Consider the following 24,341-nt stretch of genomic DNA (forward strand, 5'->3'; position numbering starts at 1 on the left):
ATATCTCTCCCTCTCTCCTTTATATATATATATATCTCTCCCTCTCTCCTTTACATATATCTCTCTCTCCCTCTCTCCCTTTATATATATATCTATCTCTCTCTCCCTCTCTCCTTTATATATATATATATCTCTCCCTCTCTCCTTTATATCTATCTCTCTCTCCCTCTCTCCTTTATTATATATATATCTCCTTATATCTCTCGCTCCCTTAATATATATCTCCTTTATATCTCTCTCTCCCTTATATATATATATATCTCTCCCTCTCTCCTTTATATATATCTCTCCTCTCTCCCTCTCTCCTTATATATATCTCTCTCTCTCTCCCTCTCTCCTTTATATATATATATCTCTCTCTCTCCCTCTCTCCTTTATATATATATATCTCTCTCTCCCTTTATATATATATATCTCTCCCTCTCTCCTTTATATATATATCTCTCTCTCTCCCTCTCTCCTTTATATATATATATCTCTCCTTTAATATCTCTCTCTCCCTTTTATATATATATCTCCTTTATATCTCTCTCTCCCCTTTATATATATATATCTCTCCCTCTCCTTTATATATATATCTCTCCCTCTCTCCCTCTCTCCTTTATATATATATATATCTCTCTCCCTCTCTCCTTTATATATATATATATCTCTCTCCCTCTCTCCTTTATATATATATATATCTCTCCCTCTCTCCTTATATATATATATATCTCTCTCCCTCTCTCCTTTATATATATATCTCTCTCCCTCTCTCCCTTTATATATATATATATCTCTCCCTCTCTCCTTTATATATATAATATATCTCTCTCTCCCTCTCTCCTTTATATATATCTCTCTCCCTCTCTCCTTTATATATATATATCTCTCTCCCTCTCTCCCTTTATATATATATATATCTCTCCCTCTCTCTTTATATATATAATATATTATCTCTCTCCCTCTCTCCTTTATATATATATAGTAGTATCTCTCTCCCTCTCTCCTTTATATATATATCTCTCCCTCTCTCCTTTATATATATCTCTCTCTCCCTCTCTCCTTTATATATATCTCTCTCCCTCTCTCCTTTATATATATATATCTCTCCTCCCCTCTCCCTTTATATATATATATATTCTCCTCTCTCCTTTATATATATATATATATCTCTCTCCCTCTCTCTCTTTATATATATATATATATCTCTTCCTCTCTCTTTATATATATCTCTCCCTTCTCTCCTTATAATATATCTCTCTCTCCTCTCTCCTTTATATATATCTCTCTCCCTCTCTCCTTTATATATATATATCTTCTCTCCTCCCTTTATATATATATATATTCTCTCTCTCTTTATATATAATATATATATCTCTCTCCCTCTCTCCTTTATATAATATATATATATCTCTCTCCCTCTCTCCTTTATATATATATCTCTCCCTCTCTCCTTTATATATATATATCTCTCTCCCTCTCTCCCTTTAATATATATATATCTCTCTCTCCCTCTCTCCTTTATATATATATATATCTCTCCCTCTCTCCTTATATATATATATATCTCCTTTATATTCTCTCTCTTTATATATATATATATATATATACTATCTCTCCCTCTCTCCTTTATATATATCTCTTCCCCTCTCTCCTTTATATATATATATCTCCTTTATATCTCTCTCTCCTTTATATATATATATATCTCGCTCTCCCTCTCTCCTTTATATATATATATCTCCTTTATATCTCCTCTCTCCTTTATATATATATATATATATATCTCTCTCCCGCTCTCTCTTTATATATATCTCTCTCTCCCTCTCTCCTTTATATATATATCTCTCTCTCCCTCTCTCCTTTACATATATCTCTCTCTCCCTCTCTCCTTTATATATATATATCTCTCTCTCTCCCTCTCTCCTTTATATATATATATATCTCTCCCTCTCTCCTTTATATATATCTCTCTCTCCCTCTCTCCTTTATATATATATATCTCTCCTTTATATCTCTCTCTCCCTTTATATATATATATCTCCTTTATATCTCTCTCTCCCTTTATATATATATCTCTCTCTCCCTCTCTCCTTATATATATATCTCTCTCTCTCCCCTCTCTCCTTTATATATATCTCTCTCTCTCTCCCTCCTCCTTTATATATATATATCTCTCTCTCTCCCTCTCTCCTTTATATATATATATATCTCTCCTCTCTCCTTTATATATATATATCTCTCCTTTATATCTCTCTCTCCCTTTATATATATATATCTCTCCCTCTCTCCTTTATATATATATCTCTCCCTCTCTCCTTTATATATATATATATCTCCTTTATATCTCTCTCTCCCTTTATATATATATCTCTCTCTCCCTCTCTCCTTTATATATATATCTCTCTCTCTCCCTCTCTCCTTATATATATCTCTCTCTCTCTCCCTCTCTCCTTTATATATATATATATATCTCTCTCCTCTCTCCTTTATATATATATATCTCTCTCCCTCTCTCCCTCTCTCCTTTATATATATATATCTCTCTCCCTCTCTCCCTCTCTCCTTTATATATATATATATCTCCTTTATATCTCTCTCTCCCTTATATATATATATCTCCTTATATCTCTCTCTCCTTTATATATATATATATATATATATATATATCTCTCTCTCTCTCCTTATATATATATATCTCTCTCTCCTTTATATATATCTCTCTCTCTCTCTCTCTCTCTCTCTCTCTCTCTCTCTCTCTCTCTCTCTCTCTCTCTCTCTCTCTCTCTCTCTCTCTCTCTCTCTCTCTCTCTCTCTCTCTCTCTCTCTCTCTCTCTCTCTCTCTCTCTCTCTCTCTCTCTCTCTCTCTCTCTCTCTCTCTCTCTCTCTCTCTCTCTCTCTCTCTCTCTCTCTCTCTCTCTCTCTCAGCGGTTGGAGGAGAAACTTTATCTGTCCCACTTTGTCCGCGGATGAGTGGGCTGCATTTATGTGTGGATTGCAGGGTGACTGCCATGTCTAGCCCCAGTCACTTACCTCACACAGAAGTTTAGAAAAGAGTAATGCAAAACACATGAAGATATGCTTGCCGTCTAATCCAATAAGAGTTGGCTTTTTATTACTTCATTTATTTCTTTAAACAATGAACAATGTTGGATATGAAAAAGATACCGACGTAACAAAGTTAAAATAACATTCCTGAAGTTGATCTGAACGTATACAAATAGCAAATATAGCTTGGCACAAATGAAACCTGATTCACAGCATATGTACTGTGCACCGCAATATGTTTTTGCTGGGATGATTTCTAAGAAAAGCACAACTATGAAATAAGGTAGTGTTATTTCAGATCTGACTGGAAGATCCCAACGCTTCCACACACACTCACTCAAACACAGCTACATGGATCCACATGTGTTAATGGGATCAATGTGTAACAGTAAGAGATAGGCCCTGAGTTAAACTAGAGTAGGGCCCAGAGTTCTTCTTGATCAAGTTATGTGGTCACTGGTAAGGATAAACTCAGGGCACTAATAATATGGTATGGGTCAGAACTGGGTTCAAATACCTGTGTATTTGACTATCTGGTATTTAAAATACTTTTTCTGTGTATTTGAGTATTTTCAAATACACAGCCCAAAACAATTTGAATTGTTATTTGTAAAATCAAAACAGTCTACCAAATTGTACATGACAGTATTTTCAAATACTTATTTGAAATATTATTTTCAAATAACTGGGGTAAATGCATCACAGTGTATTTGAGTATTTTCAAATAATATTTGAACTCAGGCCTGGTATAGGTATATGTCAATATCAAGTTTTGGGTGTTAGTCTTAAGCGATAGCTCTTAGGTGTGCCACAGGGCACCGTATCAATACCCCTTGTGTTTCTCTCTCTCTCTATGGAGTCTACAACGACTCTCAGAACCCAGGCCACATAAAGAGGTGAGGGTAAGCTCACCAATATAGACTTTTCAATAACTTAGACACGCAATGGCTATCATATGGCTCAAATTAAAGCATTATGCCATAATGGCCCACTGTATGGGTTAGGACCTCATTACAGCCATCGGGCCTCTGCTTCCTCTCCACGGTGGCAGCTCTCCCGTTGGATCTGCTCTACCGTAATTGGAGGAGCAATATGGAGTAATTGGAAGAGGACTATGGTGTTGCTCTGTGTCAGGGTCTGAATATGCTGGCCTGCCTGCCTGTGTTTTAGCTCTTAACCTGGTAATGAGCTCTCAAACCAGACCCCCACACCCATTAGCCTTTGAACTGGGACAAGGGAGAGAGGGAGCGAGTGAGTCGCACACACATTTCCAAAACTGACATGGTCACATTACACGCTCCCGCACGCTCCCACACACAAACTCATATAACACACAGGAACGAGCTACTAGGAGAAAATGACACACACGCATGCATATACATAAAAACACACACGCATGCACGTACAAACACACACACACTGCTGGAGAATTCTAGGACATAATAACCATGTAAGAGAGTCTAGCCTAAAAGTCCTGCCTGGCTGTGCCTGGAGCGCCCGTATTTCTCCCTGTTTCTCTCTCTCTCTCACACACAAACTCTCTCTCTCTCTTTCAATCTCCCCCTCTTTCTCTTTCTCTCCCACCAGGAGACCATTTGGAAACAATCAGCAGTGTGTTTAAAGGGAGCCCCTAGATAAGGTAACTGTGAGCTGGGTGGACGTATCCCCGCACGTAGAATTCATCACCTCGGCTTCCTGTGCACCCATTTAAGGGTCTCCTCATTTTCACTCCTGTCTGGGTGACTGTGTGTGAACATTGGTTTTTGCGATTTAAGGTGTGTGTTTCTGAGTGAGAGTACATGTACTGTATGTGTGTGACAGAGAGAGAGGGTAGTGCACACTGGAGAAAAGGGTGATGTATAGAGACAAAGTGGAGTCGCAATTCAATGGCTCAGACACAAGACGCATGTGGCAGGGTCTACAGACAATCACGGACTACAAAAAGAAAACCAGTCACGTCACGGACACCGACGTCTTGCTTCCAGACAAACCAAACATCTTCTTTGCCCGCTTTGAGGATAATACAGTGCCACCGAGGCGGCCTGCTACTAAGGACTGTGGGCTCTCCTTCTCCGTGGCCGACGTGAGTAAGACATTTAAATGTGTTAACCCTCGCAAGGCTGCCGGCCCAGACGGCATCTCAAGCCATGTCCTCAGAGGATGCGCAGACCAGCTGACTGGTGTGTTTACGGACATATTCAATCTCTCCCTATCCCAGTCTGCTGTCACCACTTGCGTCAAGATGTCCAACATTGTTCCTGTACCCAAGAAAGCAAAGGTAACTGAACTAAATTACTATCACCCCGTAGCACTCACTTCTGTCATTATGAAGTGCTTTGAGAGACAAGTCAAGGATCATATCACCCCCACCCTACCTGACACCCTAGACCCACTGCGATTTGCATACCGCCCCAACAGATCCACAGACGATGCAATCACCATCACACGCAATCACACTGCCCACTGCCCTAACCCATCTGGACAAGAGGAATACCTATGTAAGAATTCTGTTAATTGACAGTAGCTCAGCATTCAACACCATAGTACCCTCCAAGCTCATCATGAAGCTAGAGGCCCTGGGTCTCAACCCCGCCCTATGCAATTGGGCCCTGGACTTTCTGACGGGCCACCCCCAGGTGGTGAAGGTAGGAAACAACATCTCCACCCCACTGATCCTCAACACAGGGGCCCCACAATGGTCCGTGCTCAGCCCCCCTCCTGTAATCTCTGTTTACCCACGACTGCATGGCCACTCACGCCTCCTAATCAATCATCAAGTTTGCAGACGACACTACAGTGGTAGGCTTGATTACCGACAACGACAAGACAGCCTACAGGGGGAGGTGAGGGCCCTCAGAGTATAGTGTCAGAAAAACAACCTCTCACTCAACATCAACAAAAAAAAGGAGATAATCGTGGACTTCAGGAAACAGCAGAGGGAGCACCTCCCTATCCACATCGACAGGACAGCAGCGAAGGTGGAAAGTTTTAAGTTCCTCGGCGTACACATCACGGACAAACTGAAATGGTCCACCCACACAGACAGTGTGGTGAAGAAGGCGCAACAGTGCCTCTTCAACCTCAGGAGGCTGAAGAAATTTGGCTTGTCACCTAAAACCCACACAAACCTTTACAGATGCACAGATGCAAAGCTCTCCAGAAGGTGGTGCGGTCTGCACAATGCATAACCGGGGGCAAACTACCTGCCCTCCAGGACATCTACAGCACCCGATGTCACAGGAAGGCCAAAAAGATCACCAAGGACAACAACCACCCGAGCCATTGCCTGTTCACCCTGCTTCCACTCAGAAGGTGTGGTCAGTACAGGTGCATCAAAGCTGGGACCGAGAGACTGAAAAACAGCTTCTATCTCAAGGCTATCAGACTGTTAAACAGCCATCACTAACACAGAGAGGCTGCTGCCAACATACAGACTTGAAATCACCCTTTAATAAATGGAACACTAGTCACTTTAATAATGCCACTTTAAGAATGTTTACATATCTTGCATTACTCATCTCATATGTATATACATGTCTTTTATACCCGCCCCGCACCATCCACACCCTCCTTCACCTGGCATCTTGCCTATGACGCTCGGTCATTGCTCATCCATATATTTATATGTATATATTCTTATTCCATTCCTTTACTTAGATTTGTGTGTGTTAGGTAGTTGTTGTGGAATTTGTTAGATGACATTTGGATATTGCTGCACTGTCGGAACTAGAAGCACAAGCATTTTGCTACACTCGCAATAACCTCTGCTAACCATGTGTATGTGACCTATAACATTTGATTTGATTTGATTTAATGCTAGGGGAGACAGAGAAGACCGTTTGGGAGGTGTGAGATCTTAAAGACCCTTATTCAGATGTGCCATCACATCCTATCTGAGCAGAGACATACTCAGAGTGTAAAAACAGCTGGTGACAGTAGACATAATAAAGCATGTCTTACAGCATGTCTTACAAGGCAGTATTACCATTTATACTAAGTTCCTAAGATACGAGCTAATGGCACCTGTTTTTAGAATCAACCAACGGAGATTGGTTGTACCTATAGAGACACGGCGTAGACAAACCTATAGACAGACGTAGGTCATTGTGTTTGACTTAAGCTCTGTGCATTTCCTTTGGCCTTCCTATAGGATGTGTTGCGCTGCCTAGTATGGGGCATCCGGTGTGCAGACACTTGTCTGGCCTGAGTGGGCTGTTCAGAAGTTAGCTTTAATGGAGTGCCCCCACCCCCCCTACTTCCTCCCTCCCCCTCTCTATTGTAGCCTTTCTACCAGGTGAACCCCCCCCACCACCCAAACACGTCACCCTATTCTTCAGAGATCTAATAAGGTCTGTGACCCCTGACCCCTCAGGCTACCCGTCCCGCACCATCCACACTCTCCTTCACCTGGCATTGTTGTCGTGGATCTACCCTCCTTTGGCTGGGCCACTGATGCCTGTCTTTGTCCCGTTGCAATTCACTCTGACCCTGTTCAATTAGTTAACCTAGCTTCCCCTCCCTGCTGAGATACCACAGCCAGACAGAGAGAGGGAGAGAGAGGGGAGGAGAGGAGGAGAAGGAGGGAGGAGTGGGCTCGGAATAGAGGGGGGAAATCGTTAATTTGTAAAGTTATTTTTTTCTCTTGGACTAAAAGAGAGAAGGGTGGCCTAGAGACAAGACTGTTGGAATGCGCGCTCGGTGCTCTCGTGGAGTGGAATTCTCTCTCTCTTTCTGTCTCTCCCTTTTGAATGTGGCTCGCCTTTCCTCGCTCCTCTCACACGAGATTAGAACGTCAATAATAACAGTCCTCTCCCCCCAAGCTACCCTTCCACCACCACCAAACACGACAGATTAGACCAAAGAAAGGGATTACTAATCAAATGAGAGGGAGTGAGAAAGACCCCCAACCTCTCTTTTTTTGTCTTTTTGTTTTGAATAGACACCATCTCTCCAAGACAATCGACCTCCAGTCACATTGGAGGGAAGCTCATCGCCCCGAAAGGGGGCAGAGTGGACAATGGCATGCATGCAGACACAGACACAAGCACGCACACACGCACACAAACTGTAAACACACACACGCCCCACAGGGCCTGTTTAAGAAGATGGAGCACACTCCAAGTAAACGGGGAAGGGTGCTGTGTGGCCCCCACCTGTAGCAGAGGCAGAGCTGGAGCTGGTGGATAGGTGGAGAATGCAGGGATGGAGGATGTTGGCAATGTGTTCTGCCTGGTAGAGGCTGAAGTTAGGACTTGGACTGGGGACTGCGGCAGGGTCTGGAGATGGGGCTGGAGCTGGAGCTGGGGCTGAGGCACTGAAGCTGGGGATGAATTAGCGCTGTAAGCTGATTAGGGTGGCTGGGCACAGCTCTATTTCCCCCAACAGTAAGCGGGTTGGTGGGGGGGGGGGGGGGGGGGGTGAAGAAGGTCTCTCTATGCAGAGGGCCACAGTCACAGTCGTGCTGCAGGCTGCACTGGAACAATGGAGCCCCCTTCCCTCACTAACTCACTCAGCGCACAAACACACACATGTACACACAAACACGTACACGGACACACACATGCACACACAAACACGTACACGGACACACACATGCACACACAAACACGTACACGGACACACACATGCACACATGGAGGGATAGAGGGAAGGGGGGATAGAGGGATGGGGGGATGGAGGGTTAGAGGGATGGAGGGATAGAGGAATGAGGGGATGGAGGGATAGAGGGATAGAGGGATGGGGGGATGGTGGGATGGAGCGATAGAGGAATGAGGGGATGGAGGGATAGAAGGATAGAGGAATGGGGGGATGAGGGATAGAGGGATGGAGGAATAGAGGGATGGGGAGATGGGGGGATAGAGGGATGGGGGATGGAGGGATGGGGGGATGGAGGGAGGGATGGAGGGAGGGAGGAATATATTGATGGATGGATGGAAGGATTGATGGATGGATGGATGGGGGCTGTTAGGTCACCACTGACTCCAGTACACTGGCTACTGGATTGTGACCCGACATTCTGCCTCTCTTTACACGCCACCACAGATTTCAATTCACTTTTTTGTCCACTATTACAATTCATTAATGCTATAGGCGGCAACGGTCATTGAAACTCGGAACGCATCTTATAACTGTAAACATGACGACACCAGTTAGCCATCATTTAGTGGGAGTAGTAAGGGGATGTTGAAAATATGATGTAATGACTTCACTGCTGTTGAATTAACACTACAACAATACACTGATACTTTGATTTCAGATCGTTCCCAAGGCCAGGCCACCTTACTTGGAATTTATAAGTACTTGTGTGTGAGAGAGAGAGAGAGTCTCAGAGTTTGTGTTCATTGAAAGCTGGTGAATGACAGGGAGGTTTATCCCTCCCCAGTGGCTGCAGGCTCTCTACGCTGCAGTGTGGGTTCATCTCTGGGACAGTCAAAGAGGCTGGGGCCAGCGGATTAAGGGTCCCTTTGGGTGGGAGTGAAACTCTTTTGGCTTCTTTCTCCCCCGGTGACAGAGGTGACAGGCTGTCGGAGACACAGGACAGGGGGACAGTTAGGAGACATCTGCATTCATTCAAGACAACGGCTTATCCGCGCAGAAAAAACACACCCTGTCCTGCCCGCCCCTCTCCTCCTGAACCCAACCTGCCTAAAGCTCTACCTACCTCCCTCCATTCTCTCCTGATTCCAACCTGCCTAAAGCTCTACCTACCTCCCTCCATTCTCTCCTGATTCCAACCTGCCTAAAGCTTTACCTTCCTCCCTTCTCTCCTCCTGATTCCAACCTGCCTAAAGCTCTACCTCCCTCCCTTCTCTCCTCCTGATTCCAACCTGCCTAAAGCTCTACCTCCCTCCCTTCTCTCCTCCTGATTCCAACCTGCCTATATCTCTACCTCCCTCCCTTCTCCCCTCCTGATCTCAACCTGCCTAAAGCTCTACTTCCCTCCCACCCTCCTTAGTCGTGTCTGGCTGCCGGTCTTGATGTGGTATCTGAATGGTATCTGAATGACAACCAGCAGAGAGGCTCCATGCACCTCCTGCCCTCCTTACTCTGCCCTGTGCTGGAAAGCAGGCCCAGACCAGACCAGCCCACCTAATCCTCGACTCCCCATTCACCCAGCACTTCTAATCTCCACCACACCACCCACCCTCCTCCCACCCCCCACTCAAGAGATGCACAAAGGCCCTGAGTCCCGGCCCCTCCCCCACCACCCCGCCCAGTGTGGTGGACCGGACCTGTAAACCGTGGGCCAGTGTGATGAAGCGGGAGGCAGTGGGTGAACCCCAGTGAAAACTCATTGAGTCGGAGGATAACTCTTTCTCTCGCTGGGCCGTCTCTCTCATTGTTGCTGGTGGGCTGAGCTGAGGAGGACGGACACAAACAGTGTTTGAATTTCAATGTGCCCCATGGCTCAAGAAAAGAAAGGAGAATATGGACTAGTTGTGAGTATCCAGGGGGAAAAGGATCACTGCGTGTAAAAGTAACATTCAACTGCTTTGGGAAAAGTATGTCCCTCATTCTATTATTGTTCCCATATAATACAGACCCAATTTATGTGACAATAATACATGCGATCTACTTCTATAATACCAGCATTACATACATTATAGCTATACCTATGTATTTCCAATCTATCAGTGATAAACCTGATCAAATACAACAGTAAAACCGAAAAATAACATTCCAATGTAATAGGGAGGCAACACATGCTGATCCCTGGGCTGTCAGACAACAGGTTAGTTAGTTTTGTCTTTCCACTAATAGATCAACCCTTGATAACACCCTCACCCTCATCACCCCTCACCTCTCCCCTGCTGTTTCCACTAAATGGTGCTTGTTCCAGTCCTCGGCTGAGCAGGTCTAGAGTCGACTTTTGTGAGATCTCATTGAGGAGGGAGAGACGATGGAGGCCGGCTGCTGATTCTAATGAAAAACACCAGGTCAAATACAAATAAACCCTTTCTTTCTTCTTTTCTTTCTTTCTTTGGAGCATGGCTCTCTAAAACGCTCTCTCTTTATTCATTCTTCTCTCATGTCCTCTAGTTGTTATTATTTTGACATCCAGAAGAAGCCTGTATACAGTAGAAAAACACACTCTCCATTTTGTTTGAAATGAAACCGTGTAAAACAAGCAGAGTTTTTTTTTTTTTAAAGAGGGAAATATCGTAACGCTCCTGTGAACAAGGTATACATCTGTCGTGCAACCACATACACAAGTATACAACGCATGCACACACACACACACACACACACACACACACACACACACACACACACACACACACACACACACACACACACACACACACACACACACACACACACACACACACACACACACACCTGGTCTGGTTGGGCTTGTTGTGGCCTCAGTGAAAAGCAGGAGGACCTCCAGCCCTCACAACCACATTGGCTGTCTTTTATTTACTGAAGCTATCTTACCCATAACTCCCCATTCCTGTAATCATAAAGCATCTCTGCTATAACTCACTATATTCCTTTATGAATAATGCCCAAATTTATGGTGATGGCGTGGAGCGCTGGCCTCCCTGGTGACAAACTTCCCCCGGTCTGTCACGGGCCCGGGCGGCGGGCGCTCACGGCCCTCCATCACTCGCTCAAGATGGGCGCTACCGCTTTATCGCTCCCTGGTCGGTGACATCACCCCGGCACGCCGCGCAGAATTGATGATGAAAGCAAACAGATCTATCTTAACTCACATTTACCAAATCAATTATTATTATTTTTTTTTACAGACCATCTTGCTTATTGGCATATTGACGGTTTGCGTGCGGCGATGGAGCGAGGCTTTCTATGGAGGGGGACTTAACGGCGTTTACCATATTTAATGCAGGGATGTCATGACTGAATATCCGTTCTGAATAATGTGGCATTTCATCATAAATTCTTTACAACTTATTTACTTAATGGAAAGAGTTATGGGCCGCTGTCAGTGAAGTAATTAAACATAATGACACAGTGCTGCCTCCCCGGCCATCCCATCTTTTCTCCCATAATCCTCAGCTCCTTTTAAATACATATTATTCAACCTCCCCATAAATTACCCGCGGATTAAAATTCATGAAACCTTTTTCCTTTATTTCCTTCCCTGGGAAAAAAAAGCGTGAGCCCGAGAGCTTGTTCAACCAGCCGTAAATCTCTCTCTGGGCGAGACAGATACTTTTAAAACCATATTCAAACCCAATGTTAGTGAAATATACAAATAATTTAAAAAATCAAAGAGGGAGAGAGAGAGAGGATTTCATTTCGCTATTGGGGCAATTGATGTGCTGAGTCTCATGGTAGCAGTAAATAATGAACAAAAAGTTGCTGCTTGGAACAGAAACGTATGGCGGGAGTGAATCCATTTATTGGTCCCGTTGGAGCCAAACCCACTCAGTTAGACCTGATGGTCGATGATGCAAGTCTAACCATGACCACCGTTCCACCATCCAAACCAAATCCAAACCCAAACTATTTATATAGACCAGAGATGATATTCTACAAACACTGAGGAGTCAGCTAGTGTAAAATTGGGCCTAAGGGTTGGGAGACTTCTGTAGGTTATCATAGTTTACCATCTTTTTTATTTTGTCTACACCCTTGATTTTATTCATCAAAAGGCATTGATGCTATCTAGTGTTTGATCGTTTGATTGAACCAGTAGATAGTCATGCATGGTGTTGCTAGTGCTGTCTTACAGAAGGACAAAGACTTCCGAGTTTTTTCGCAGGAGTAGGAGGTCTCTCATCCCGAAATGAGAAGAGAGGATCTGTTTAGGGGGATCTCAATTAGACTGATACCCTTATGACCTCAACCTTCTCCCCCCTCCTATCCCCCTGCGTAAAACGAGACATGGGCGGACACAGACAGAGGCTGCACCTGACTTCCTAACCTCTGACCTTGTCCTGTAACCCCTGCCTTCGATTGTGTGGGCGGCCTGGCCAATATTGCGATTGGCTGATGGCCGCTGTAGGTCTTTAACTGAGACTAAAGACAGGATTTATAGCTTTTCATTTTAATTGAGTTAAGAGCATACAGACCACAGAGGGGCTGCCTGGGGGACACTCTCTGTTACCCCTTTGGACTGGGCTGAGGTGAGATCACCTCACATCACTCAGCAACAAATGCCACAGCAACTGGGACACTTAAAACCCAGAGACCAACATAGAGGCAGAGACAAAGTTAACAGAAGAACTAAGACCTGCTCTCCTCCCTCCCTCCATCCCTCCCTCCATAACAGAGAACAGAGAGAAGAGAATCCCCTGTTCAGACAATAAACAGCAAGTGTTTCTCCTACCTCCCAGCCTTGGGTGGGGTCTCTCAGGCACGCCCGCTGCTCGCCCACATATGGTCCGAATCGCTCGCCCACATCCAGCGTCCTCCGTGCCCAGATGCCAGGGACGCCACCGACATCGGGGACGCCCGACTGGCGCAGCTGGAAGTCGGGGGGAACAGGCAGCTCGTCCCGGGGCATGTAGATGGCAGAGTGGAAGGGGGACGGCTCCAGGGGAGACGTGTCATCGTCAGCGGAGAAGCCAGGGGAGGGTTGGTCCTCTGCTAGGGGGGCCGAGGATGGTGCCGCGGGGTATCCGTCCGACACACACACATCATCCAGAACATCAGAGGGGTAGAGGGCAAAGTCCTCACCATTACCTGAAGGAGAGGGAGAGAGAGAACTTGAGGCTCTAGCATTTCTACCTAAAGTACAGCATCAGTGTAGACGGCTTTTTATTTGATTTATTTAACCCTTATTTTACCAGGTAAGTTGACTGAGAACACATTCTAATTAACAGCAGCAACCTGGGGAATACACTACATCACCAAAAGTATGTAAACAAAATTGTGGATTCGGCTATTTCTGCCACACCCGTTGCTGACAGGTGTATAGAGTCGAGCACACAACCATGCTATTTCCATAGACAAACATTGGCAGTAGAATTGCCTTACTGAAGAGCACAGTGACTTTCAATGTGGCACTGTCAACAACGGCTCAGCCGCGAAGTGGTAGGCCACACAAGAGCACAGAACAGGACCGCCAGTTGCAGCACTGCTCTCGGTTGCAACACTCACTACTGAGTTCCAAACTGCCTCTGGAAGCAACGTCAGCACAAGAACTGTTTGTCGGGAGCTTTGTGAAATGTGTTTCCATGGCCGAGCATCCACACACAAGCCTAAGATCACCATGCGCAATGCCAAGCATCGGCTGGAGTGGTGTAAAGCTCACCGCCAGTGGAAACACGTTCTCTGGAGTGATGAATCACGCTTTGCCATCTGGTAGTTTGACGGATTAATCTGGGTTTGGCAGATGCCTGGAGAACGCTACCTGCCCGAATGCATAGTGCCAACTATAAAGATTGGTGGAGAAGGAATAATGATCTGGGGCTGTGAAGGGAATTCTTAATGCTGTAGCATACAATGACATTGTAGACAATTCTGTGCTTCCATCTTTGTGGCAACAGTTTGGGGAAGGCCCTTTCCTGTTTCAGCATAACAATGCACCCGTGCACAAAGCAAAGCCCGTACAGAAATGGTATTTGTGGAAGAACTTGACTGGCCTGCACAGAGCCCTGACCTCAACCCCATCGAACACCGTTGGGATGAATTGGAACGCCACCTGCAAGCCAGGACTAATAGCCCAACATCACTGCCCGACCTCACTAATGCTCTTATGGCTGAATGGATGCAAATCCCAGCAGCAATGTTCCAACATCTAGAGGAATGCCTTCCCAGAAGAGTGGAGGCTGTTATAGCAGCAAAGGGGGGACCAACTCCATATTAATGCCCATGATTTTGGAATGAGATATTCGACGAGCAGGTGTCCACATACCTTTGGTCATGTAGTGTAGTTACAGGGGAGAGGAGGGGAGACAAATGAGCCAAATGGAAGCTGGAGATGATTGTCCTACAAATACACCATGCAAAACAAGTCCCTAATCATGTAATCAAGCGCAAATCAATGACAAATTACAGTTAACATGGCCCTGTGAGAGTTGTGAGTGAGGCTTATGCCTTCTCCGACCCAGAGTGAAAAACATAGTCCTCCCCTAACCTACGACCTAACACTAAGGACCATGAAGAAGGATCGTCTCTACATCTTCAATTTAACATAATATGGGAAAATATACAAGGTCCAAACACAAATATTTGATCAGTAGGGGTAGTTAAAATAAACAGGAGACGGAGGAAAGTGGTGCAGGGCTGTGATAACAGGGCCAAGTGTCTGAAGAGAAGGAAAGGGCTTGATTCTACTGTGATAGTAGAGTAGCCCAGAAACACCTCTAACAGACAGAGAGAGAGAGAGAGAGAGAGAGAGAGAGAGAGAGAGAGAGAGAGAGAGAGAGAGAGAGAGAGAGAGAGAGAGAGAGAGAGAGAGAGAGGGAGACAGAGAGAGGGAGAGACAGAGAGGGAGAGAGAGGGAGAGACAGAGTCAATAGTGAAGCAGCCGCTGGTTCAGAGTGTTTGGCTAGCTGGGGCTCGGCTTGGTGCTGGGCGGGTCCACAGGCTGCTTGGTGCTGGGCGGGTCCACAGGCTGCTTGGTGCTGGGCGGGTCCACAGGCTGCATGGTGCTGGCGGGTCCACAGGCTACTTGGTGCTGGGCGGGTCCACAGGCTGCATGGTGCTGGGCGGGTCCACAGGCTGCATGGTGCTGGGCGGGTCCACAGGCTGCATGGTGCTGGGCGGGTCCACAGGCTGCATGGTGCTGGGCGGGTCCACAGGCTGCATGGTGCTGGGCGGGTCCACAGGCTGCATGGTGCTGGGCGGGTCCACAGGCTGCATGGTGCTGGGCGGGTCCACAGGCTGCATGGTGCTGGGCGGATCCACAGGCTGCATGGTGCTGGGCGGGTCCACAGGCTGCATGGTGCTGGGCGGGTCCACAGGCTGCATGGTGCTGGGCGGGTCCACAGGCTGCATGGTGCTGGGCGGGTCCACAGGCTGCATGGTGCTGGGCGGGTCCACAGGCTGCATGGTGCTGGGCGGGTCCACAGGCTGCATGGTGCTGGGCGGGTCCACAGGCTGCATGGTGCTGGGCGGGTCCACAGGCTGCATGGTGCTGGGCGGATCCACAGGCTGCATGGTGCTGGGCGGGTCCACAGGCTGCATGGTGCTGGGCGGGTCCACAGGCTGCATGGTGCTGGGCGGGTCCACAGGCTGCATGGTGCTGGGCGGGTCCACAGGCTGCATGGTGCTGGGCGGGTCCACAGGCTGCATGGTGCTGGGCGGGTCCACAGGCTGCATGGTGCTGGGCGGGTCCACAGGCTGCATGGTGCTGGGCGGGTCCACAGGCTGCATGGTGCATTGTGCTGTTCTAAACTGTTTTATATTTCCCTTTCCTGACCTTCATCATTCAGCCGCTGTGTGAAAACAGAGGAAGCTGAGGCCGGGTCGGCGGAGGTTAATTGTGAGTACAGTGAGAAAGGACACCACAGGCCGACCCTTGAAACCCTCGCTGGGCTGCTTGGGACCAGGCCGCACGTGGCTGACTAGCCCTGATGAGGAAGTGTGGTCCGCTCTGTTACAACACCGACATTGACCACAGGTGACAATAACCTTTTCACGCTATTGAGCTGACTCAAACCAAACTATGCCTGCTTTTCACATTGTCCTTTCCAGCATGATTCTGGCAACTATGGTGGGTGGATGCGTAACCAGGCCAGCTCAGCTTGGTTTGGCTCATTAGTGTGAAAGGGTACTCATCTCAGATGCCACGGTAAACCCTGCACTACTACTACAACTTCTACCAGAGCACTATGGGGCTCTGATCTGATCAGAAGTGGTGCACTATAGAATATAGGGTGTAGTTTGACATGTGCCCACTGAATGTCTGCTTGTCGACTAGTGTCTCTGCCAAAGGAGTCTAAAGGACTTATTTATAGTGCACTACTTTTGACCCCATAGACCCCTTTTTGTGTTTGCAATCATTGCCGAGGGTGATTTGGCAGAACACGGGGGAGTCCTTATAGAACGCCAGCAAACAAAGCCTCTATTTACATGTTGCTTCCAAGTGCATTTCACACTGCTTTTGGATTATAATTAGATTTTAAGGCTCGTATGAATGTCCTGCTTAATATAACGTGTGTGTCATCATCGCAAATCAAATGCATTATTCTTACAAAAACACTTGGACTTCAACCAGTAAAATGGCTCTTTGGCTAGCTTTAGCCACAGCTTATCTCAAATAGCGTCAGCAGTCGAGTTAACAACTGCTGTATCCGAAACAGTTATTTTGAAAAGATCACAACCAAATATAATCTATAGCGACTGTTCAAGCGAGAATCAAAACATAATTGTAAGCGTACGAAAACCTCCAAAAGTTATTTTGTTTGGAAGTAATAAAAATTTTAATCTAGGCTATGTTGCATTGGCGCAGATGGCAATGGCTTCTTACTAAATCCAAGAGTAGCGCATCTGTTCTTGACGTCAGTGTGTGGTGTCCTGGGAAGGATTCTATTACTTTAAGTCTCCTCTGGTCAAAAGTAGTGCGCTATGTAGTAGGGAATGAAAGTGTAATTTGAGAGTAGGCCTTAGCTATGCCTGACATACTATTCACCACATAACACACTACTTTAGACTACTTTATCCATCATACTGTATCACTATGGGACTTTATAGACCTCTGGTCAGAAGTAGTGCACTATGGCGCTTTATAGAACCCTGGTCAGAAGTAGTGCACTATGGGGCTTTATAGAGCTCTGGTCAGAAGTAGTGCACTATGGGGCTTTATAGAACCCTGGTCAGAAGTAGTGCACTATGGGGCTTTATAGAGCCCTGGTCAGAAGTAGTGCACTATGGGGCTTTATAGAGCCCTGGTCAGAAGTAGTGCACTATGGGGCTTTGAACATATGAACATTACGTGGAAGTTAAGATTTGCCCATTCCTTGTAGGGAATGAAGGTGTAATTTGAGAGCGGGTCTTAGCCAGGCCTGCCGGGCCTCCTGCTCTGGGCCCAGGGAGGACAGACAGACAGGAAACCCTCCACAGGAAGCAGCCTCTCCCCCTGTGACTGTGGCAGGCTGTGGCTAACGCGCCCTGACAAGCTGGGAGGGTCGGTGGGGAGGTGGGGTTGCTAATGAGGCTGTAGCTACACATCCCTGTGCCTCGGTACATTCCTGAACGGCTGTGTGACACCGCACCGCTGTGCTGTCAGCCTGGAATCTTTGATCCACACACACAGATGCACACACGGACGCACACACATAAAGAGACACAGACTCATGCATAAACACACACAGATGCACGCACACATACACACACACCTCAACCACCAAACTCTCTACTTAGATGTCCATAATGTAGTTTATTAAAATAAACTAGGCTGTTAAAATCATGTTGAATTATTTCCATGGAAATATTTTGAAATGCCTCTCAGATCACACACTAATGTTAATGAGAAAAGTGGTGTTATCATTCACACCACCTAACAACCTCTGAAGACCCACCACATCAGGAAGAGCAGAGGAAGTTGTCAGATGACGTCCAGATGATGAGCTGTAGATTAGGGCTGTCAGAGACTCAATCTCACAGAGAGAGACAGACGGAAAGACAAGGAGAATGGACGCCATCTGTCAAGTCGTTGTTTTGCTGGACCTCCCACTGGTCACTTCTCCCCTCAATACTGAGACAGAATACGTACAGTTGAAGTCGGAAGTTTACATACACTTAGGTTGGAGTCATTAAAACTTGTTTTTCAACCACTCCACAAATTTCTTTTTAACAAACTATTTGGCAAGTCGGTTAGGACATCTACTTTGTGCATGACACAAGTAATTTGTTTACAGACAGATTATTTCACTTATAATTCAGTGTCACAATTCCAGTGGATCAGACCTTTACATAGACTAAGTTGACTGTGCCTTTAAACAGCTTGGAAAATTCCAGAAAATGATGTTATAGACATTTTTTTGTCAATTGGAGGTGTACCTGTGAATTCATTTCAAGGCCTACCTTCAAACTAAGTGCCTCTCAGCCAAGATCTCAGAAAAAAAATTGTTCATCTTTGGGATCAATATCCAAACGCCTGAAGGTACCACGTTCATCTGTACAAACAACAGTATGCAAGTATAAACACCATGGGACCACGCAGTCATCATACCACTCAGGAAGGAGACGCGTTCAGTCTCTTAGAGATTAACGTACTTTGGTGTAAAAAGTGCAAATCAATCCCAGAACTACAGCAAAGGACCTTGTGAAGATGCTGGAGGAAACTGGTACAAAAGTATCTATATCCACAGTAAAACGAGTCCTATATCAACATAACCTGAAAGGCCGCTCAGCAAGGAAAAAGCCACTGCTCCAAAACCGGCATAAAAAAAGCCACATTATGGTTTGCAAATGCACAGGGGGACAAAGATCGTACTTTTTGGAGAAATGTCCTCTGGTCTGATGAAACAAAAATAGATTGGCCATAATGATAAAAGCGGAAATAAATCATTATCTCTACAATTATTCTGACATTTCACAGTCTTAAAATAAAGTGGTGATCCTAACTGACCTAAAACAGGGAATTTTTACTAGGACTAAATGTCAGGAATTGTGAAAAACTGAGTTTGAATGTATTTGGATAAGGTGTATGTAAACTTCCGACTTCAACTGGATTTGAACAAGTGAATATTGCTGCTCATGTTAAGACATTTTGTTTCAAGAGACCCGTTTTCTACAAGTCAACCAGAGAGGGGGACATTTTACTGATGAACGCAGTAAGAATTGGGTTTGACTTGACATCATCATATGTTCTATACTCCCTAAGAGAATCCGACGGTGGCAACAACAAGGCTGAATGGTGGGCAGCTCACAGACCAGGTCAGGTTTCGACTGACAGTTCGTAGTAAGACGAATCAGATGAAGATCATTGAAGTGCCCTCTGGAGGTAGAACAGAAATCAAGAGTAAAAAGGATTATAACGGTGTACAGACGGAGTATCCATGTTACGTTCCCCAGTTTCTGTGTTGTAGTTTGTGTTTTTGTGAGTGTGTATTTCAGGAAATGGCTTCCTGAAATCCCCCAAGCAGCTGATTGGTCGACTCCATGGCTAATTGGAGCTGACCCCGCCACCTCGTCAGGATACAGCTGTATCCGATTACCAATGCCTTCTGAAACTATATAAAAGCCAGTGTTCTGTTGTTCAAAAGAGAGATTGCAGAAAGATCATTGCTGAGAGAGAGAGAGAGAGAGAGAGAGAGAGAGAGAGAGAGAGAGAGAGAGAGAGAGAGAGAGAGAGAGAGAGAGAGAGAGAGAGAGAGAGAGAGAGAGAGAGAGAGAGAGAGAGAGAGAGAGAGAGAGAGAGAGAGAGAGAGAGAGAGAGAGAGAGAGAGAGAGAGAGAGAGAGAGAGAGAGAGAGAGAGAGAGAGAGAGAGAGAGAGAGAGAGAGAGAGAGAGAGAGAGAGAGAGAGAGAGAGAGAGAGAGAGAGAGAGAGAGAGAGAGAGAGAGAGAGAGAGAGAGAGAGAGAGAGAGAGAGAGAGAGAGAGAGAGAGAGAGAGAGAGAGAGAGAGACTGTGATATACTGTGATATACTGTGTTGGTTGTTCTCAGGGGAGATGATTAGTGTGTCCTGTATTGGTTGAGTGAGAGAGCTGATTGGTTATGTCTGTGTGTCAATAGGACGCAGTGTTTTGGTTATTGAAATAGTTTGTGTTATTCTGTTTGATTTGTTCCCAGGGGGGAAGGAACCTAGGGAGTGCTAACATGCTTAGTATTGGATACTGACTCGTCTTTAGAGATTCTGCCTGATGATCTGAAGGCCAGAATGCAGGTCTTGGACAACAGGTCTTCATTTTACTTCTCTAACATCTTAACAGATGAAGGATATTTCACTTGTGTCATTTCAATAGGAGATTGATGTTACAGCTACCAGACATTTCTTTCTAATGGTTGAGCCTGAGTATCAAATCATCAAGTAAGATGACACAGGGACTCTCCCCTGTATATCGAACTGACAAGATGCACTCTGGGAAACTCCACTAAGTGACATGGCCCGAGGGAAAAAGAGTCAGAGGATGGACATGATGACTGACAGCCTAACAGGGAATTACTCCCTGATCCAGCCCTCTCTGTCAACCCAGCAGACAGGGACGTAGCAGTGCCTCACCGTGAGTTTGAGCTAACCTGGTTCCTGTAAATGGGACGTTTTCAGAGGGACAGTCAGTCTAGTCTGTGATCCAGCACTACAAAACTCCAGAGTCCTGTGGTACCGTCGTAGAGGTCCGGAGAGAGATGTTCTGATTCTGGACTCTGACAACTCCTCTGTGCACTTACCCGAGGAGGTGAGGGGCAGAGGGAACGTGTCTGACCCTAAGTCCTCTGTGCTTATCTCTAACCTTTACAGACTGACAGTGGACTATATTGGTGCAGGGTCAGGTCATGGAAGGAAGGGTTGGTCCATCCAAATGTCAATAGAAAACAGGTCAAATAAAACGAAGTGCAGCTAGTTTGCCGTCTTTCCAGCTTTCCTTTCAAGTGATTGTGTTAGCTGTGTTGGCTAGCTCCTCTGAACAACAGTGTACTGATGAGAGAGCACATTTTCTATGCCAGGTGAAATCGCGCATCATTAGCTCATTGTTATGGATGTATCCAAATAAATGTCACAAAACAGCTTAAACGAATCCAGCTACTTTGTTGTTGTTCTGGCTGCACTGTTTGACGTGACTAAGTTAGCCGTAGTTGGCTAGCTAGCAAGCAAGGCAGAAGAATGTTGCCAGCCAGTATGGCAATGGAACATATAGAATAAACGACTGGGTCGCGTCCATATGTAACAGTATAACTTTAGACCGTCCCCTCGCCCATACCCGGGCGCGAACCACCGCTAACTAGCTAGCCGTTTCACATCCGTTACACATAGATACAGAACAAAAATACTTAATGACTGGGTCGCGTCTCTGGCAACCGAATTGATAGAACCAATGACCAGCCGGCTTGGGTAGTAACCCTATATTTGTGGCAGGACTATATCTTGTGGAAGGATGAAATGGTATGAATAACTTAATAAAAATGTTTTTAATGAAAATATGTTAATTATTTCTTTGAATATGACAGTAACCCATTGTCTAAACGTGATAATGCCCTCAAAGCTGGTGTTTGGAGGATATATTGGCACGGTTTGCCAGCCCGAGACGAATGCTAATATATCCTTCCAAACACCGGCTTTTCGGGCATTATGATTTAAATGGATACCATGAGATCACCATGGAAGCCATTTCTGAAGTGTGAATCTCTTCTCATTGTATCTATGCATCCTGTTTCTTAATGCCTAGCCAATGCATACTGCAAAGTTTATCATCGCGTAGTAGTGCAATGTTGAACCGGGACAAGAATAGATCGAGGAGAGAAATGACAGACAAGAAGAGAGAGCGAGAAGTCCAGATTGTTGTATTTGTTGTGCATTTCATTCTTTATATTGTGCACTTCTTCTCAAACTTCTCTTTATTCCTCTGAATTACCACATCCTATATGGTATCATGATTCAGTGTGTAATGGCATATTTTAAACAGAGGAGTGATTAAAAATATTGCTTGCTTACTCAAACTTCCAGTCATTTCTTGTGGCATTTCTTATATTTCTGCGTTAAGTCTGCACGAATATGCATGTGAGTCATGTTTGAGAGAGGTTTTCTCGTATTTTCTCTCCAGTGCAATTGTCCGTCACCACGTCTATATTGCCATTGTGTTTGACACACATACTGTGTGGGCCAGCATGTTGAAAGAGCAAAGCTTTTAAACGTCTATTGTACCAGGCAGGGCCTGCAACCCAATGTGGCTCTACCAGCATGTGTAATGATTTTCTGTGCAGGACTGTGTAACGTGGTTATAACCCTGGAGATGAAGTTTGCCATATGGCTGAAACCGAGGGCTTTTAAAAGTAACTGTATCCCTCAATGGTCTCATAGTTTATATTTGATTTAGACCAGAAATTCCCCAAGTTTGGTCGATTCAAGCGGGGGAATTTTGATCCATAAACATACATTTCAGAAATGTAAATGTTTCCAAAAAGCTAAATATGATGTGTTGAATGTTTAAAAAATTGTGGTTTTATCTTCAGATGAGACATAAGTGTGAGACTGCAGTTCTGCTCAGATCCTATAGTGTAACATTTTGAAGGACAATGACCACAGATCAGTGGTCATAGTATGCGTGCGTGCAAGCTCATTCATGAGCACATGTCTCTGTCTGTCTGGCCTGCCTGCGTGCATCCGTGTGTGTTTGTGTGTGTGTGCGTGCATGCGTGTGTTGGTGGGGCCGGTGGTGTGGGCGGGGTGGGGGGTGTACTGACTGATGACCATATACTTTTGTTTATTTGTTCAATCTTGGCGATTACCTCATCACCGCGAGCTGACGCCCTTCAAAAAGAGGCACACCAAGGGAATTCTGGGCAGAAAGGGGAACTCCAGCTAGAGGCAACATCCTGTACACAACGTTCATCAACATCATTAGCATAGATGACAAATGATGATTTTACTACACAAAACCCAACTCAACAGCCAACGCTGTCCCTTCATGGTCTGTACTCTCATATCTTATGCTAAAAGAGGAAGTGACATGAACACTAAAAGAAAATGTCTATATTTGAGGCTGATCCATAATACACAAGGCATTTTAGCACCAATGAAAATAATGATCTTAAAAACATGTCATAATTCTACACACACGCGCGCGCGCACACATGCACACAGTAGGCACACACTTCCAGTGTTCTGCCGCTTACTCTCGACACCAAATTCATTCCTTCTTATTATGAGGGAAAACATTTGTACCCGGGACAGTATCTTCATGGGCGGAATGATTTTCACCTATGCCACTAGGTGTTGGGCGGACTCATACATCACGCCATTACCCGGAGCAGTGCCAGCGCAAGCCCCCCCCCCGTCATCAGGGAGTGAATTATAGATGATAGAAAGTGCTATTAATCACCGTGACAAAAGCCCTAATGGAGGCGTGACCCAGCCACTGCCTAGGCACGCCAGGGGACGCACCAGCGGGACAAAGAGAAACATATGTTTACAGAGAAATAAGCTACCTGTGGACATAGTCACACACAGACACAAAAAAACACACTCCTACACACATGGCCTATTGTATCCCTCTATCTCTTCCTCTCTCCCTCTGTCTCTGAATTTTTCCTATTTCTTGGGATTTACAGTGTAAAAAAAAACACAAAATAAATATTAAAAGAAGCAGAAAGACAGACGTATAAGAAATGTAAATTCATCCCTCCATTGACATATTTCACATGAAATCTTTCAGAATAGAAAACACATACAGTCTTAACAAACTCTGATATTCAACTGAGTCTCAATCCAGTAGATTGTTCAGCTAGCCAGAGT

The 24,341-nt window shown here is 45.3% G+C and overlaps 1 protein-coding gene across 14 annotated transcripts in view; it reads right to left on the reverse strand.

Moving 5' to 3' along the window:
• Positions 1-24,341, reverse strand: part of LOC109905594 (histone-lysine N-methyltransferase MECOM) — a 188,828-nt gene that overhangs the window by 110,474 nt on the left and 54,013 nt on the right. For all 14 annotated transcript variants that reach the window (XM_031790648.1, XM_031790655.1, XM_031790654.1 and 11 more), the window contains exon 2: positions 13,328-13,683. In XM_031790648.1, coding sequence (XP_031646508.1) covers positions 13,328-13,683 — 356 coding nt within the window. The remainder of the gene's footprint in view (positions 1-13,327; positions 13,684-24,341) is intronic.

This window comes from Oncorhynchus kisutch, linkage group LG15 (genome assembly GCF_002021735.2).
Source record: "Oncorhynchus kisutch isolate 150728-3 linkage group LG15, Okis_V2, whole genome shotgun sequence".
Taxonomy (NCBI): Eukaryota; Metazoa; Chordata; class Actinopteri; order Salmoniformes; family Salmonidae; genus Oncorhynchus; species Oncorhynchus kisutch.